The 19495-nt window shown below is 39.4% G+C and overlaps 1 protein-coding gene across 1 annotated transcript in view; it reads right to left on the bottom strand.

Annotated features, from left to right (window-relative positions):
* Positions 1-19495, bottom strand: part of LOC145978521 (uncharacterized) — a 74135-nt gene that overhangs the window by 35308 nt on the left and 19332 nt on the right. Inside the window, exons 4-6 of the mRNA XM_083111168.1 lie at positions 13860-13988; positions 8936-9135; positions 6748-7215 (exon numbers count right to left, since the gene is read on the bottom strand). Of these exons, the coding sequence (XP_082967294.1) occupies positions 6748-7215; positions 8936-9135; positions 13860-13988 (797 nt within the window). The remainder of the gene's footprint in view (positions 1-6747; positions 7216-8935; positions 9136-13859; positions 13989-19495) is intronic.

The raw sequence follows: 19495 nt of genomic DNA, 5'->3' as shown, positions 1-19495 counted from the left end.
GATGTTTGTGACCCTTGCTAACCAGGAGACTGAACCCTCTTGTTCAGTACTGTAATATAATTAAAATTTAAAAATGATGTTAGAGTTGCTCGCTAGATGGCAGGGAGGTATGCCACGTGAAGTACGTGTCATATGCATGACGCAATAGGACTGACTGAACTCGAGTGTCTTTGTCTTCGTGTGTGTGTGTGTGAGCGAGCTCGGCGCGACCACAAGTGGTGGTATTTCGTCGTCGTATAACCTGTGTCTTTGTGTATATAATATCCGTTATTATAATATATAGTTGTGTTCATGAACTATGAGAGACTTCATTCTTTAACCCAACACGAAATCAACACACTCCAGGACTTGGGAAAGTTACGCCAGGTGTTTTAATGGTGTAACGCCGCTTCATGGTCCTCCAAACCCGGATGTGCGCAGTACGTGCCACGTGTAGTGAATTGACTTAACCAGCAGCTTTTTGTGCATTATCTCCCATGCCGGGTGTGTTCTGACTTTTGTGTCTGGACTAGTGTTAGTGTTGTGAACTATGGAGCAAATACTTTCGTGCAAACGTGTTCTGAAACGCGAAATTACGCGTGTTGAAAATAAGATTGCGTCAGACGACCTCTCACAAGAGAGCGTCACCGTGTACATCAACAAAACCGTGCAATTAACGGAGGACACTCAGAAGCTCTTACGTGAGCTGTCTTCCGAGTGCAGTGATGATCAGTTTGCGGAGTTTGATGCAGAAATCAGCTCGATTCAAGACCGAGTAGAGCAGATGTTGGTGACATTGTATCGTGCTCAAAAGCAGCAGGGCGTGGCAATGGCTGCCAGTGCATCGTCGGTTAAAGCCAGTAGTGACGTAAGACTACCTAAATTGGACTTGCCTGTGTTCGCGGGAAACTTACAGCAGTGGCTGTCGTTTCGTGATTTGTTCGTTGCGTCTGTGCATAATAATAACTCTTTGTCCCCTGCACAGAAACTTCAATATTTGAAGTCTAGTATACGTGGTGAACCTGCATTGTTGCTGCAATCTATTACGATTACAGACACAAATTACAAAGAAGCGTGGGAAATTTTGAACAATAGATATCAGCAAAGGCACGTTCTTGTGAATGACACGATCAAGCGACTCGTGTCGCAACCTTGCATTCAGACAGAATCAGCGGTTGCCTTGCGAAAACTCGCGGACGTAACAACCGAGTGTGTTCGTGTACTCAGAGTTCTAGAAGTTCCAGTTCAACATTGGGATGCAATTTTGGTTTTCCATACCGTGGAGAAGCTCGACAGTGTGTCACGACAGCAGTGGGAGCTTAATGTGTCAGCCGATCAACTTCCGACGTTTGAGCAGCTACGAGCCTTCCTCGATACGAGAGCGAGAGCGTTGTCAGCGTCTTCTACACCCCCCAAACAACAGGGATACTCAGTGAAACAACCCTTTAGTGATTCCAGTGCCAAAAGAAATGCGAGTTCTTCTCATGTGTCAGTGTGTTGCCCTAAATGTCACCAGGAGTCCCACCCGCTGTATAAGTGTAATCAATATAATAGCCTATCAGAGCCTGAGAGAGAGGCATTTGTGAAAAGTAGTGGCTTGTGTTATAATTGCCTTAGTTCTTTTCATAAGGTGAGTAAATGCAGCGCTAGTTTGTGCCGTACTTGCAATAAGAAACACCATACATCCCTTCATCGTGAAGTGACCCCCTCCCCCCAAGGAAGTTTGGCAACTTCGCATCAGATTGTGACGTCACATTTAGCGGCCGATCACGGGAAATCGAGCACTGAAGTGTTACTTCCGACAGCAATTTCAAACATAAAGAATAAAGATAACCAGTGTCAGCCCTTCCGTGCATTATTGGATAGTTGTAGTGAGGTTTCGTTTATTAGTGCCAATGCAGTTCAAATGTTAGGTCTGAAAAGAAAGAGCGTGTTTGTGTCAGTAACAGGCATTTCTTCTGTTAACGTTGGGAAGTCACATTCAGCTGTTGATATCACGATTGAGTCCCGAGACGGTAAACATTCCTACACAACCTCTGCGTTGGTGGTGAAAAGGATTACGTCACCGCTGCCACATGTGACTATTCAAAACACCGGGAGCTGGAGTCACATACGCGGACTTGACCTTGCTGATCCCACATTTCATACAAGGGGAAATATTGACCTCCTTTTCGGGTGTGATATATATGCGTCGCTGCTAATGAGAGGAAAACGAGAAGGCAAGGAAGGAGAACCGATTGCCATTCAAACTCGCTTAGGTTGGGTTATTTGCGGAGGAGTAAAGCAACAAACTTCAAAACATTCATTCACCTCTCTTCATGTGTCAGTTGAAGAAAATAATGTAAACCAGTCATTAAGAAAATTCTTTGAGATTGAAGAATTGCCGCAGAGAGAGTTCGTAACAGAAGAAGAGCACTTATGTGAAGAGCATTTTGAAACTACACATCGTCGCAAAACAGATGGACGTTACGTCGTAAATTTGCCATTTCAGAGCAATTGGGAAGAAATGGGGTACTCTAAAGAGAGAGCAAGAAAGTGTTTGTTATCACAAGAGCAAAGATTACAGAAAGATCCAGTAAAACAACAACAATACCAAGCATTTATGCAAGAATATCTCACCTTGCAACACATGACACCAGTGGCGGAGGATGAGGCCCCCAAGGTACCCCCCACATCTTATTACATTCCACATCATTGTGTAACAAATGAAAGCAGCAGTTCGACTAAACTGAGAGTAGTTTTTCATGCGTCTTGCAAGACAAGTAGTGGACTTTCCCTGAATGATGTACTTATGAATGGTGAAAAGCAACAACCGGACTTATTTCCTATTTTGATTCGATTCCGTTGCCATCCAGTTGCTTTAATTTCTGATGTTCGGATGATGTATAGACAAGTAGAGGTCGCGTATGAAGATAGAGATTTTCAGTTGATTTTGTGGAGAGATACCCCTGAACAACCAATCAAGGAATTCCGTTTAAATACTCTTACTTATGGTACTAAGCCTGCAGGTTTTCTCGCCACAAGAGTGCTTCGACAGTTAGCGAATGACGAAGGAGAGAATTATCCTCTCGCCACAAAGAGCTTACTTAGTCATGTGTACATGGATGACTTTCTAACAGGAGCCAATTCTACTGAAGAAGCAATCGAGTTGTATCATCAATTGACACAGTTACTAAGCAAGGGCGGCTTTGAGCTTCGCAAGTGGTGGTCAAACGATCCGAGAGTGCTGGACATTATTCCCTGTGACTTGTTGGAGACAAATCTGCAGTTCGAATTTAATGGAGAAGACGCGAAGAAAACTTTAGGCATACAGTGGAACCCTTCTATGGATTACTTGTGTTTTGATGTGGTGAATCCGAGCAAACGAGCGATTATAACTAAAAGACTGGTTCTTTCCGAGATATCGAAGCTGTTTGATCCCTTAGGTTTTGTCTCTCCTGTGACCGTGAAGGCAAAATTACTTATGCAAACGCTTTGGAAGTTGGATCTTGATTGGAACGACGAGCTTCCAAGCAATTTGGCTGCAGAGTGGGTTGCATACTGCCAGGATATGCCACAATTGAAAGATATCCGCGTGGAGCGATGCATTATTCCTAGAGACACCGTGGAGATTCATTTGGTTGGATTCTGCGACGCATCAGAAGCGGCTTATGCAGCAGTGGTCTACGTGAGATGTATATGTGCTAATGGGCAGGTGCAAGTGAAGATGATTGCATCCAAAACAAAGGTGGCCCCCCTTAAAACTATAACCCTTCCCAGGTTGGAACTCTGTGCAGCTGTGCTGTTACTTCGCCTCCTTTCTTTAGTGCGGAAAGCATTGTCTGTCAACTTGAAAACCATGACAGCATATTCTGACTCGAAAATTGTTTTGTCTTGGATTAGTGCTTGTCCTAGCAGATGGAAAACTTTCGTGGGAAACCGTGTGGCGAAGATACAGGAAGAAGGAGAAGTACAGTGGGCATACGTTGCTAGCAAGGAAAATCCAGCAGACTGTGCGAGCCGTGGAATCTCGACTTCGGCTTTACTTAATCATCCTTTATGGTGGACTGGCCCCCCATTCTTAAGAAATTCAGTGTTGCCAGTGGAGCAGTCTTACACATGTGATACTGATGAAGTGACATCAGAGCAGAGACAGTCATTTGTAGCCATGGTGAGGACGGCAGAAAATACATTATTTGAGAATTACTCGTCGCTGAGTAAATTGCAGCGGGTTGCAGCATGGTGTAGGCACTTTGCATTCAACGCCAAGCATAGGGACGACAAGCTTCGTGGCCCATTGAGCGCATCAGAGCTGTGGTTAGCATTGGTTGCATTAGTAAAAGTAGCCCAACAAGAAGAATTTTCGTGCGAAATTCAAGCCCTCAAGAAAGGAGCGGTCTTACCTTCAAAGAGCAAATTACAATACTTGAATCCGTTTGTTGATGAAATTGGTGTTATTAGAGTAGGAGGAAGATTGGAGCATAGTAACCTTCCGCATAACGTCAAACATCCAATTGTGCTACCAAAATCACACAAATTAACAGAGCTGTTAATAACACACGAGCATATCATTAACTTACATGCAGGTCCGCAGCTTGTCCTGTCAACACTGCGACAAACATTTTGGATAATAAATGGCCGAGACAAGGTTCGTCAAGTGCTGCGAAGGTGTGTCATCTGCCACAGATATGCTTCCGTGACATCACAACAGATAATGAGTAATTTGCCACCGCCAAGAGTGACTGTTAGTCGACCGTTTTTACACTGTGGTATAGACTATGCTGGCCCAATTCAGTTGAAGTATATGGTTGGAAGAAGTGCTCGAAAGTACAAGGGGTACGTAGCTTTGTTTGTTTGTTTCAGCACTAAGGCTATCCATTTAGAGCTGGTGTCCAATGCATCTACAGCGGCTTTCCTAGCGGCCCTCAAGAGATTCATCTCACGTCGCGGTAAACCTAGTGATATGTATAGCGACTGTGGTACTAACTTTGTTGGAGCAAGTAGGGAACTGAAGGAGCTACGTGAAGTGACAAAACGAGCAGAACGAGATGAAACCACATCGCATTTCATTGCTTCCAGTGGGATCGAGTGGCATTTTAATCCACCAGGAGCTCCTCATATGGGTGGACTTTGGGAAGCAGGTGTAAAGTCTGTAAAGCACCATTTGAGGAGAGTAGTTGGAAACACAATTCTCACATTCGAAGAAATGTACACTGTTCTCACGCAGATTGAGGCGTGCCTCAACTCACGACCAATATCCCCAATGTCAGAGGATCCAAATGACTTGCAAGCCTTAACTCCAGGTCATTTCCTCATTGGAGATTCTTTAGTGGCGGCACCAGAAAGGGACTTCAACAAGACTCCTCTTAATCGACTATCAAGGTGGCAGCTAATGCAGAAGCTTACGCAACATTTTTGGCAGAGGTGGTCAAAGGAATATCTGTCCAGACTTCAGCAGCGTCCCAAATGGTTCTCGAAACATCGAGACTTCGGAGAGGGCGACATGGTCATTGTACGAGAAGATAACATCCCTCCACAAGAATGGAAACTGGGGAGAGTGGTAGAGGTTCATGCCGGACGAGATGGAAGAGTGCGAGCAGCAACAGTAAAGACTGTAAATGGACTGTGTAAGAGACCAATCGTGAAATTATCATTGCTACCATTTGAAGTAGAGAAGTAAACTTGAGAAATCTATATGTTAATGTCAAATATTCAATATCAGAAGTTATGTTTGAAGTGTTTATAGATGTTAGTCTACATTGTAATTTCAATTTTATAATCAGTGTTAAAGGTTAAAAATATGTTGAAATGTATATTTCAAGGTGGGGGAGGATGTTCAGTACTGTAATATAATTAAAATTTAAAAATGATGTTAGAGTTGCTCGCTAGATGGCAGGGAGGTATGCCACGTGAAGTACGTGTCATATGCATGACGCAATAGGACTGACTGAACTCGAGTGTCTTTGTCTTCGTGTGTGTGTGTGTGAGCAAGCGCGGCGCGACCACAAGTGGTGGTATTTCGTCGTCGTATAACCTGTGTCTTTGTGTATATAATATCCGTTATTATAATATATAGTTGTGTTCATGAACTATGAGAGACTTCATTCTTTAACCCAACACGAAATCAACACACTCCAGGACTTGGGAAAGTTACGCCAGGTGTTTTAATGGTGTAACGCCGCTTCACCTCTCAAATAGCCTTCATCAGAGATTTTGAAATAACATAAATAAAGACATAACTAGAAACACAGTTCTTCATTTGATGACTATGAGATTCACTATTACCCACTCTACTTGGAACGTAAGATTTTTCAGATATGGTTTATACATTTTATGTGATTTCTTTCTTCCTTGCCTTGATTTTTTGTAATGTAGTAGTATCACTTTTCTGCCATTTTTGGTTCACATCACAATGAGGATGAGTGATGATATGATAAAATTGATGAAGGGACGCCCACAAAGAACACCCATGCTTAGGCTGGGATTCGAACCCAAGACACCTGGTGCCATAGCATGTGTGATAACCACTCTGCCATGGAGGTCAGCAGTTTCTCTCTTCTTGTTTAAAATATTTACATGTTCAAAATATACTATAAAAAAAAGTTTTACATGTTGTTTTAAAAAAAGTGTCAACCCAGGCCCTCACCCTACGATGCTATCATTATTTTTTTTAACTTTTGAAATTCAAATTCCTCAAGCAATAATGAACTGCTCTCACTTTTAAATATATCGTAAACACATTTAAAACAACTGAGATATGCATACAATAACATTAAACAAGATACTTACAAATAGCCCAATATGACATCCATCCAGTCTCGGTAGCTTCAAATATTTCTTTGAAACGGCTATCACTAGTTAGGCTCTTAGCAACAACACTTGAGTTAAATGCAGGGCTCCTTATGTGAGGATATCTGTAAACTAAATACTTATATATTTCATCAATAGTAACTTTCTTCCGAGCACTGTGCTCAATAGCACTAAACACAAGGTCACTGTATGAGTAATCTACATTTCTAATCACGCTTCTGTCTGTTCGGCTACTTTCCATAGCACCAGCATTTTGAGTTATCCAAGCAGTATCCTTCATTATGTTTTTTGCAACATGAATTGTGGGTGTGGATTCTTGCTTTGATTCAGAACTAAATCTTTGACTTTTGATATGATCCGTGTCATGGTATCCAGGTGTGAAAACATCAACTGGTTTCTTAGAAGTTACTTCAGATGGCAGATTACGTTGAGCTACAGTCTGTTCACCTAAAAACATTACAAAAAAAAATAAAAATGAAAGCATAGCTTACACCTTATGCCAACATGTTTATGAATAAATAATAACTATGGTGCAAAGAAAATATAGATTCAAACATTAAAGAATCTTTAAATATTTTAATAGTATAAATTAAATAAAATATAATTAAAAAATTAGGATTTTGGTTCACTTCTTTCATATCACAACCATGATATTTAAATAGCAGGCAGAGGAGGAGGAGGAGGTGGAGAAGGAAGGGGGAAGAGTGAGTGAGAAACTATGCATTTGTTTGTTCTAGGGATTATGCCAAACAGTTTTGCAATAATAATCTCTACGGCTTATGACAATAACGATCATGTCAAAACCATTCTTTTTCCTAGGCATGTAGTTGGTTTTGTGCTCCAATCAGAGCAGCACTGACTATAATCAAACTACTTTGTGGAGTGGTTGTCGTAATGTTCTATGGAGTCTGAGGTCCCAGGTTTGAAACCTGGTCAGACTTGGATGTATCACTGCGTCTGCTCCATCACCAATTTCATCAGTTCATTCTTTATCCTCATCCTCACAATTAATCCAAAAGGGAGAAAATCAAAGTAAACAAAGTAGAAGTAGAAGATAATTATAATCCTATTAATAAATTCAGTCTAGTACTTATTATCAAGAAATCATGCTGTCAACACAAAACAGGACCAAGTTAAAAGTGAATGAATAATTTATTTCACCAAATGTTATGTTTCATTCTGTTTTAGGGTCACTTCATTCTAAGATAGGCTACACAGGAGTGGATTAAAGTGAAATCAGAACCAATGCTCCAAGTGTTTCAACCAGGAATCAAACTCGGAACCCTTTGGTTACAGTTTGACAGCATGAGATACTACAGTGTGCTTTTCTCATTTACGCAAAATTTAAAAGTAAGGTTTTTTGTATTAATTCCATCTACATATAGCCTCTGCCACAGTATGACAACTCTTCCTCTGCCACTTTGTGCTCTAAGCACAGTTGGCAATCAAAAGCATGGCCACATCTTCTCCTCCTTCTTGGTTGTCTTTCCAGCCTGCCTTTCTTTGGGTATTATTACTGCAATGTCTAGGGGAAAGGGATGAAGAAACAAAGGCTGGAAAAGAACACAGAGAGAACCTTTCTTTTGTTTAACAGAGGGAAAGTGTCAAGAGGCTTGTCAACTCTTGCATTTTTTATCAGCATGTATTACACCACACGATTTTTGAATGTATTTTTGACTTGAGATAGGATGCAAAGGCTGTCATATCCTATCCAAGAGATTATTACATACAATGAGATCAGTACCCGGTTACTATGAAAATTTGCATCATACAGGCACTTTAACAATGGTTACTGTATGTACCACATGAGTGGACAATAGAAGATTCAATATGCTATTTGATTCCTGCATTTATGAATAGACTTGCACTTTTTAAACAAACTATTTAAAGAATAGTATTAATAAAAAACTATATACTTCCAGTGGTGGTTGCATGGGTAATCTGCAACGATTCCCACTATTGGAACTTTTCTGTGGCAAGTGAACACATAAGTGCAATTACAAACATAAGTCATACTCAATAATTAGTATTTGTTAACTAATAATTAACAAGGTGAATTTATAATTCTGAATCTTCACTGAAAATATTCCTGTACTGTCAGTATCAGCGAACAGCTCCTATCGATGCATTCTCAATATTTAATGTCACTGGAAGAGCTTGCACTAACCTCTATTCTCCTCAGAGTTACCAGAAATTCTAGCATCATCACCATCATCATCATCATCATCATCACTCAACTGAATAACATCAGCCTCCTGTACAATTTTTGCATCACAGCTGCTTCCTTTCCTTGGTCTTCCTCTTCCTCGGCGCACATATGGAGCATTTTCGACACTCACTGATGTGTTATTTGAATTTAATGCACTCCTGAAAACAAACAAGGAAACTAGGTCAGAGCAGGTGCAGTTGGCCCTATAGCACACAGGATCAGTGAACCCCCAGTACGGCATTTACCTCGAGAATGGACAATAAACAATGTCTTTACCTTTTGACAATTGTTCGCTAAAATTACTACACAAGAAGTTGTGTATTTGTGTCCGTAACATGGCAAATTCTTTGGCTGAGAAAAAGAAACCGCGAGTCGACTGCCCTTGTGCAGACCCTCAGCTGAACCCCCACAGGAGAGCTCTTGTCATAGTGAAGGTTCGGGCAGCAGGCAGAAGTTCGGGGTAGGGTCATTCCATGTCAATTCATCCAGGCCATGTCACCCACCATCCCCGATTTTGATGAAATTTGGTATGCTTATAGAACTTTTGATGCTGATTACAATAATGACAACCTTTTTAAAATTGGTCAAAGGGTTCAGAAGTTACGCGCTTTTTAAGATCTCCGTGTACGCCACATGCGGCTCCACTTTGAATGTCACACATTAGGTTATAAACTATTGTATCTTCCCTCGGGTTTGCAGTAGAAACTTCAAGTTTGTTTTCTTTTGTTCAGAATAATATAAGCTTTCATTTAAATAACGTTTCAGATGAATGCATCAATAAACATGTATTTTTATATATAGTTTTATGTATTTTTTTAGAAAAATAAATGACTAACTTCAAGAGCAAATTTCATGCAATGCCCCCCCTTCAATTTGACCCCAATTTTATATGTAGGTAGCTCAGAGTGTGTATTAAGGCCTGATGAAAAAATTGGGATGGGCGGTTCAGAGACAGGGTGATTAAAAAATCATTTGCATAAAATGACATTAAAAGTAAATCTTCTTAAAAATTAGCACAAAACCTGAAGAACAATATGTTTCAAGCTACAATATTCAAAATTTATGTTCACTATGTGTGAATGCTTATAGGCGTAACCTGGCGGGGGAAAAGGGAAGCTCTTGCCCTCTCCCAAATTTATAGATTAATTTAAAATTTGCAAGAAATAATTACAGTGGAACTCATATTGAAGTTCCTCGATTTTACATTTTCCTTCATTTTGCATTCAATCTTGGTGGTCCCAACATAGTAAATTGTTTAGAAACTTTCTAAGATTTTACATTTTCCCGCGTATTAATTTTTTTCAGCTAGGTCTACTTGATAACGTAAAATCGAGGTTCCACTGTATCTAAGTTAGTTTCAACAGTCTATATTTTTTAAAAAATATATATATATTATATAATTATATATATATATAATCATCATTAACATTCTCAAGTTTAGCAAATTTATCTTCGAGGACATTCTTTTTGTACATTTTATCTCAATATGGAAGTTCTTTTTTGGCTACTCTTCATGGGGATACGTAATATGACATAAGAATTAATACTATACATTTGTGCTGATTGAAGATTTTTTTTCAAATTGAGCTTTTTCGCCACATACCACAGAAAATATCCTTGTGACGGGATGGTTGGAACAGAAAAAAATACTTGTATAGACTTCTATAGTATAAAGCAACAAGTACGGCAATTATGTACCAATTCCGTAGAAACAGTATTCAAGGCATAAATTTCTTAGTAATCATCTAGGGTGAAATGACAAAAACCCACAGTACAATGTGTCAGCGATTGCAAAGTACTACAACAGTACCAGGAAGTATGCACTATTTTGAACTTACAGGTTCCGTAAGTTACTTTTTACAAGTAACTGAGTTACAGTCAATCATTAAAAAAGTTACTCAGTTATTGTTACTGGTACTTTGAAAGTAACTGGGTTTCTTTTACAGTTACTGTAACAGTAACGTACTGTTAATGATCATTGATTTGTGTAAACGTTACACAAAATCAATGATCATGAAGACTTCCGTGTTTTACTTATGTTTCTAGTACATAATATGTATTCATATATTTACATTATTACTGCTAATAAATGATGGAAAACACAGTCAGCTTTGCTTCAACGATTATAATTAAGAAATCATTTGTATGCTGACCATGGTGTTTTGAATACGGTGTCATTGATTCCACTTGCACCTATTTCTTTCTCCCCCATTCCAAGTTCAACAAGATCCAAAGATCCAGTCCCTCGACTATAACTTTTTCCTAGCTGGACAACAACATTCCAAACGAACACAGCAATCTACCAAAAACAATGGAGTTTTCACATGCAATTAGAAATGAATTACAGTAAAGAGTGGATGTTCTAAATTTAGCATGCAACAAAGCATAGCTTCCTTGCCAGCAATTCCAAGAAAATCCTTTCACTTAGCATCCGGAGAAGGTACATATTTTATTTTTATAGTCTTGAACAGAATTGTCCAATTTAGCTATTTCAAATAGTAACTCTGTTACCGTTGTAAACGTTACAGGTACTTACTTTTAAAAGTAGCTAGTTACAGTTAGAATTCCAAAATAAAAAGTAACTGTACTTGTAACTTTGTAACTATTTACTTCGAAACACTAGTTGTTTAACGGTCAGAGCAAAATAGTATGTGCTGATGTAATATGTTTTGTATAACTGTATGGTTTAACTTTTGTGAAGAAGTGGCTTTCCGAATTCCAACTGTAAACAGTTATGTAGTAGCATGTGTGTGCGTGACTCAAACTTGTTTGTAGGATTGCTTCAAAAGTCCACGTGAAAATGGAGATGCAGCTATTAAATTCTCGTATCCACCTGATCCATCAACTTCCTACTACTGGCCACAAAATATTCTGTGTCCAGTGGACATTAACAATACAAATGTATGGACGTACGTATGTACTTATTGATAAGTCAAATACTTTAGTGTGTTTGGAATGGTCAAAATATACATGTAAAATGTGAACGGCACAATTTATAGTACATGAAATTTTGGCAATGCATAGAGTACAATTTTTAGGTACTATCTTAATGGATGTTACTTGGAAACTAACTTCGGGTTGAGATAATCACAAAGTTTTCCATCGCATAAAAATAGTGTCCAGGATTATTTGATAAATACATTTGAAAAACCACAATTATTACTCTTTATTCGTTTGTTCCTCAAGTGCCAGGAGGATCACAAAATATATTTAACTTGTAAATTTTAATTAATATATAAATTCGGTAGTGGCAAGTGTTTCCCTTTGCCCCCGCCAGGTTACGCCTACAAGCATTCACACATAGTGAACATAAATTTTGAATATTGTAGCTTGAAACATATTGTACTTCAGGTTTTGTGCTAATTTTTAAGAAGATTTACTTTTAATGTCATTTTATGCAAATGATTTTTTAATCACCCTGTCTCTGAACCGCCCATCCCAATTTTTTCATCAGGCATTAGTACACACTCTGAGCTACCTACATATAAAATTGGGGGGAAATTGAAGGGGGGGCATTGCATGAAATTCGCTCTTGAAGTTAGTCATTTATTTTTCTAAAAAAATACATAAAACTATATATAAAAATACATGTTTATTGATGCATTCATCTGAAACGTTATTTAAATGAAAGCTTATATTATTCTGAACAAAAGAAAACAAACTTGAAGTTTCTACGGCAAACCCGAGGGAAGATACAATAGTTTATAACCTAATGCATGACATTCAAAGTGGAGCCGCATGTGGCGTACACGGAGATCTTAAAAAGCGCGTAACTTCTGAACCCTTTGACCAATTTTAAAAAAAGTTGTCACTATTGTAATCAGCATCAAAAGTTCTATAAGCATACCAAATTTCATCAAAATCGGGGATGGTGGGTGACATTTTCACAAAATTCTGGATGATTTGACATGGAATGACCCGGTAGCTATATGGGCAAAATACATGGAAGAGGATACTGAGGAACCTCGATCTCCAACCAACGGTCATGCACAGTTCGTACTCTCTCAGAAGCCGCAGCAGAAGCCTACTTCTAATCTGTGCCAGAAGGCACAGTCCTTGCTGCGGGTGAGACCCAGCTGGTTCCTCCCTTCCAGTGTTGCCCTGTGAGGTTCAAGTTAGAAGCGCATTTGTTACATATTCAATATTCTCTGTTGAATAATTTTTGTGCCGAACTTCTTGGCATAAATGCAAAATTGTGGCAGAGATGAGTGGAAATGAATGAAAGCTGGAATTAGACACGATGAATAAAAATAAAAGAAATGCATGCATTCAGACTTTATCCTTAAAGATGGAAACACTTCGGATATGTGAAAGTAAAAGAATGCTGCGATCTTAGACAAGAAAGGAAGACGTGTCGGTGGTCAGTGTTTCAAGTTTGTAAGTTTTCGAAGTGCTTGGATGGTTGTTGCAAACTATTGATGCTCCAAAGGATGGACTATTGATTGATTGATTGATTTAGTTTATTTTACTTCGCGTTTTGTGCCTTTTGGCTAATTTGCGAAGATGGGGATGAGTGATGAAATGATGAAATTGATGAATGGACATTCACAAACAACCAAGCCCGACCGGGATTCGAACCCGGGACCCATGGCGTCGCAGCGCGATGTGCTAACCACTCGGCCACAGGGTCGGGCTAAAGGATGGACTATGTTACGTCATTTGATACAGTGCAGATGTTGCTGTCTGTGCAGATAATAAATGACAGCTAAAATGTATACAATTAACGGAAACAAACTTTCTCGTATGTTGAAAGAAAATTAGAGATAATGCGTGTGCTGGTCGACCAACTACAAATTTGAAGAAATAAAAAAAAAGCTGTAGTGTATCAGTGAAAGGGGTATGATACATGCCATTGGTGCCACTATCATCATCATCACTCAACTGAATAACATCAGCCTCCTGTACAATTTTTGCATCACAGCTGCTTCCTTTCCTTGGTCTTCCTCTTCCTCGGCGCACATATGGAGCATTTTCGACACTCACTGATGTGTTATTTGAATTTAATGCACTCCTGAAAACAAACAAGGAAACTAGGTCAGAGCAGGCACGGTTGGCCCTATAGCACACAGGATCAGTGAACCCCCAGTACGGCATTTACCTCGAGAATGGACAATAAACAATGTCTTTACCTTTTGACAATTTTTCGCTAAAATTTCTACACAAGAAGACATGTATTTGTGTCCGTAACATGGCAAATTCTTTGGCTGAGAAAAAGAAACCGCGAGTCGGTTGCCCTCGTGCAGACCCTCAGCTGAACCCCCACAGGGCTCTTGCCATGGTGAAGGTTCGGGCGGCAGGCAGAAGTTCGGGGTAGCTATATGGGAAAAATACATGGAAGAGGATACTGAGGAACCTCGATCTCCAACCAACGGTCATGCGCAGTTCGTACTCTCTCAGAAGCCGCAGCAGAAGCCTACTTCTAATCTGTGCCAGAAGGCACCGTCCTCGCTGTGGGTGAGACCCAGCTGGTTCCTCCCTTCCAGTGTTGCCCTGTGAGGTTCAAGTTAGAAGCGCATTTGTTACATATTCAATATTCTCTGTTGAATAATTTTTGTGCCGAACTTCTTGGCATAAATGCAAAATTGTGGCAGAGAAAGATGAGTGGAAATGAATGAAAGCTGGAATTAGACACAATGAATTAAAATAAAAGAAGTATAAAGTAACTCATGAATGCATTCAGACTTTATCCTTAAAGATGGAAACACTTCGGATATGTGAAAGTAAAAGAATGCTGCGATCTTAGACAAGAAAGGAAGAAGTGTCGGGGGTCAGTGTTTCAAGTTTGTAAGTTTTCGAAGTGCTTGGATAGTTGTTGCAAAGTATTGATGATCCAAAGGATGGACTATGTTACATCATTTGATGCAGTGTAGGTGTTGCTGTCTGTGCAGGTAATAAATGACAGCTAAAATGCATACAATTAACGGAAACAAACTTTCTCGTATGTTGAAAGAAAATTAGAGTTAATGCGTGTGCTGGTCGACAAACTCCAAATTTGAAGAAAGAAAAAAAAAAGCTGTAGTGTATCAGTGGAAGGGGTACGCAAATGCCATTGGTTGCCATTTCCCTTTAATAATTGTAGGACCATTGTGATTAGTCGTTTTATAATTGCAGGTATGGACGTCCGAAGGGGAAAAGGGAAAAACCCACCTGGAAAATTAATGTCAATCTAAAACTATTTATTATCCACATATAATTTCATTTCAATCACAGTAATTTATGATAATCATTACAAAGGTGTTGCAGGGACTGAAGGAGTGTTTTTTGAGAAAACAACAATATTACTGTGAAAAATGTGCCTTGTTTGTTCCCCTGAAAAAAAAAATGATCTTGCTTCCCATCCCTGGAACAGATCCCGAGGACGTCCATGATTTTCTAATAAAACGCGAAATTTCTTTCATAGAGGCACAATTTATTGTACGTAGTTTTAGCCCTAAATTTATTCGCACACCTCTACTATGAAACCTCATTCTATGAAAAAAATATGTACCAATCTTTTAAGGCCCCCCACCCCCTATCCCTTTGTTTAGCGAAGAAAGTCTATTTGCGGAAACTGGATATGTGTCATATGACTTCGGTGAACTCCCCAGAAAATAATGCACGAGCCTCGCCTGGGTCAGAGTCCACATAAATATGAGGGTTGACAGATAATAATCCCAACAGATTTTATTTCAGGGCCGTGATTGCAGCCAGGCAATTGATACTGATATATAGTGGTCTGTATGGTGTCGCCATCCAGTGGAGGAAGTTGTAACTGTCAGCCTCAATTTCCTGCCAAAATATGCAAGATGGCGGAGAAGGAGATCTCAGTGTCAGAGGAACAGCGTATAATCATGAAATTTCTTGTGAAAGAGGGTGCAACCACCTCAGACATTTATCGACGACTTGTGGCGATCTTTAAAGATGACACAATGGCACGTTCATCAGTGCTTGAATGGTGTAAATGCTTTCCGGAAGGCCATGAAGACCCAAAAAGTTCAAAACACAGACGTTCGCGGTAAAGGTATTGACATTTGATTTCTGGGACTATCTTGGCATCGTCCATGTTGATTTACTACACAAGGACAAACTGTTAATGCTGCATACTACTCTGACTTGCTCTGTGGCAGTGTTCGTCATGCTATTCACAAGAAGAGATCTGGATTGTCCACCAAAGGAGTCATTCTGCAGCATGACAATGCACGGCCACACACCGCCAATCTGACAATTTCCACCATCACAAAACTTGGCTTGGACATACTTCCTCATCCTGCCTACAGTCCTGACCTTGCACCTAGTAGCTTTCATCTGTTTGGCCCCCTGAAGGAGCATTTGGGAGGATAGCATTTTGAGGGTGATGATGAGGTTCATAAATTTACACAGTTGGAATGAAATATCACACACATAGTGGCAATTAAGAAACATATAAGAGTGGAATAAAGTGGGGCGGAGATGGTGCCCCACTACCCAAAGGGCAACTGACCCTTAAGGGCCTTATTTTTCTTCATTAATATGCACAGTTCAAACGCAATACATCAAATATTGTGGCATTTTAAGCAGCGAGTGACGAGAAATTGGACCAACAAAGATAAGAATAAAGAAGGATGGGGTGACAAATGATAACAGTGCAAACAAGGATAAAAATGACAAAAGACAGAGGCGACGAAAGATAGGATGCAACAAATGATAAGGGGAAAGGAGGGACAGGGGGGGGATAAGAATGACAAAAGATTGGGGCGACAAATGATAATGGGGTGATGAGAGACAGAGGCGAACAAAGATAAGAATGACAAAGGAAGAGGTGACGAATGATAAGGGAACAAAGGGAGACAGGGGCGAACAAAGATAAGAATGATGAAGGATGGGGGCAACAAGAGATATGAGGCAATGAATGATAAGGGAGCAACGAGAGACGTGGGTGAACAAAGATAAGAATGGCAAAAGATAGGATGCAGCAAATGATAGGGGGGCAACGAGAGACAGGGGGCAAACAAAGATAAGAGTACCGAAAGATAGGAGACGATGAATGATAAAGGAGAGACAGGGCGAACAAAGATAAGGATGGGTGCGATGAGAGACAGGGTGAACAAAGGAAGGGGGGGGGGAGGATGAAAGATAAGCACAAAATGAACTTAAGGTGAAGGACTAGCATACTATTATTAGGGTGCACAAAAGGAGTCATGAGGTGACCGCCTCTTCACAGAGATCTAAAAAATATTCCCACCACTTGTGCCTCCTCACTCAGTTTTTCATGCTCAGTCACTGTGGAATGGCCGTAGCCAGGGAGAGCGAGCAGCTGACATTTACCCCAGCCCCACTAGGGCAATGATGAAAAAAATAAGCGAACCACAACTATCAATCTTAGTAGCTTGCTGAAAGGGCATATTAAAGGCTTGAGGGGGCGTTAATTCTTCTCCTGTGCCACTCACAAGGGCTTTTTTTTTAGTTATTGATAAATTTGCAAAGTTGGAATGACACACCCAAGAATTTAAAATTAGCAACCATGGGAGGTGACACAGCAGTGCTTTTCTTGCCTGTTGGTTAAGACATAGGTTAAGCTGTACTGTTATCGACAGTCATATCTACTCTATTCAAACATCAATTAATTGTGATTTTTTAAGAAATCTGTTACAGTCTTTATTTTATTGAAGTTAAACAACTTAGAATGATTGGTGTGTTTTGTAGTATTTTATAGTAAAGTTGGAAGTGGTCGAAAAAAAACTGGCTTTTTTGAAGAAAAAAATGGGAGTTTTTTTCCACGACTTTCTTCACAAAAGTCTCTCAAATCAATGAAAATACAGGAGTTGGCAGTATTTTTCATCTCCCTATTGTAAAATAGACACTCATCTCTAAATATAAAATACAATTTACATATGAAATTCGTAGCTATATATAAACAGTATTTTAAAAAAAGTTGGCTTTTTTGAATGATCTGTTCTTTCTGACTGTTATCTTCTTATTTTGGTAGGCTTATTACATATATCTATGTAGTATAAACATATTTACACACCTAGAATAGTTTTGTATGTGTTTTTAATAGAACCTAATAGTATGATATGATTTTCAATGTTTGAATTTGTTATATGAACACGTACATGAAGCAAAAGAGAAAATACTGTTCTACCTCTTGAAAATCTAGAATCAAATCTCTTTGCATTAAATTTTGTGTTCAGTAAAATATATTTGTATTCTGGCTTTCTAGTACATCATGTATACTTTGGTTAAATGGCCGCTAAACCTGGTCACGGAGCAACTAGTGACGTATTTTGCCGCTCAACCTTTGTGAGACCACAGCCCAGTAAATTTATTTCTTACAAGTCGATGCCTTGATCCCATAAATACATTTCTGATCTTTAAAGTTTATATGAAAATTAATATGCACCCTTATTTAACATTAACCCCTCAAGCCGGTTCGACGTACACGTGTACGGACCCTCATAGTGCTTCTAGAGGCGGTTCGACGTACACGTATACGTCCCCTGTAGTAGTGACGAAATGATGCATATTCTGCCATCTCTTGTTTTCCCACATGAATGAAAACGCATGTAACTCAAGAGTAGACTGCAAAGTGCTGCCATCTGTTGGTTTTCCTTCCAATTACATGAAATTATGTGCGATTGCATCACTTTATTAAAAAAAAAACAGCTGAGAAATGGCGTCGCACGAGCCGGTAAAGGGCATCGAAACGGACGAAATTTTTTGCGTTTTTACAGGAAAGTGACGCTGAAGGTTATTTATTATTATTGGTGTTCAGATTGTGAAGTAGGACTGTGTTTCGAAGCATGTTTTAAACTGTACCACACAACGTTGGACTTCTAAGCTAACAAGAACACAAGACAGAAGTAGTACTTTGTACGCGCAACATGTAAATTTTTATTTTTATTATTATTTTTGTTACTATAGTATAAATGTCATTATTTATACATTTTTATGTAGTGTGAAGTTTCGTTTACAAGTCCTGAAAATTTCATTGTAATTGAGCAAATGGTTTTTAAGATATGTTCAATTTTGTGACATTATGCGAAAATTGCTGTTTCGCTGATTTAAAATTACCGCCTCTCCCAGCGGCTGATGGGTATTTAACTCCCGGCTTGAAGGGTTAATACTGCATATCAACTATGGCATAATCATAGTTCAATTATGTATAGACTTGCTGTCAAATATAAAATTAGATTTAAATTATTTGTCAACCCCTGGGTGCAATGGACCTACAGTTTGAAATGAGATCCGAAGCACTTTGCCTCCACTGAGAATTGAACCTCAGACACCTTCTTATTACAAGGCAACAGGATTACTTTATTCCACTCCAGAGGCCCATTCATGATTATGAAAGGAACCTTCTATCACAATGTATTTTTCCAACAGTACTTGCAATTTGTTCTCTGTGATTTACAGGCTAAATTAAATCTTAATCTCTGATGAAGTAGGTAACAATCTTGTTCAAGTATAGACAACATTCAGACCAAAGCAACACATGATGTGGGGGTGTCACAATGAAGTGACAAGGGCCCCCTTCAGTCTAAGCAAGCATCCACCATGCAT

The sequence above is a fragment of the Lepisma saccharinum genome, chromosome 1 (assembly GCF_977018435.1).
Source record: "Lepisma saccharinum chromosome 1, izLepSacc3.1, whole genome shotgun sequence".
NCBI classification, from domain to species: Eukaryota; Metazoa; Arthropoda; class Insecta; order Zygentoma; family Lepismatidae; genus Lepisma; species Lepisma saccharinum.
Note: the sequence above shows the minus strand (reverse complement) of the source record. Positions and strands in the feature narration are given on the sequence as shown.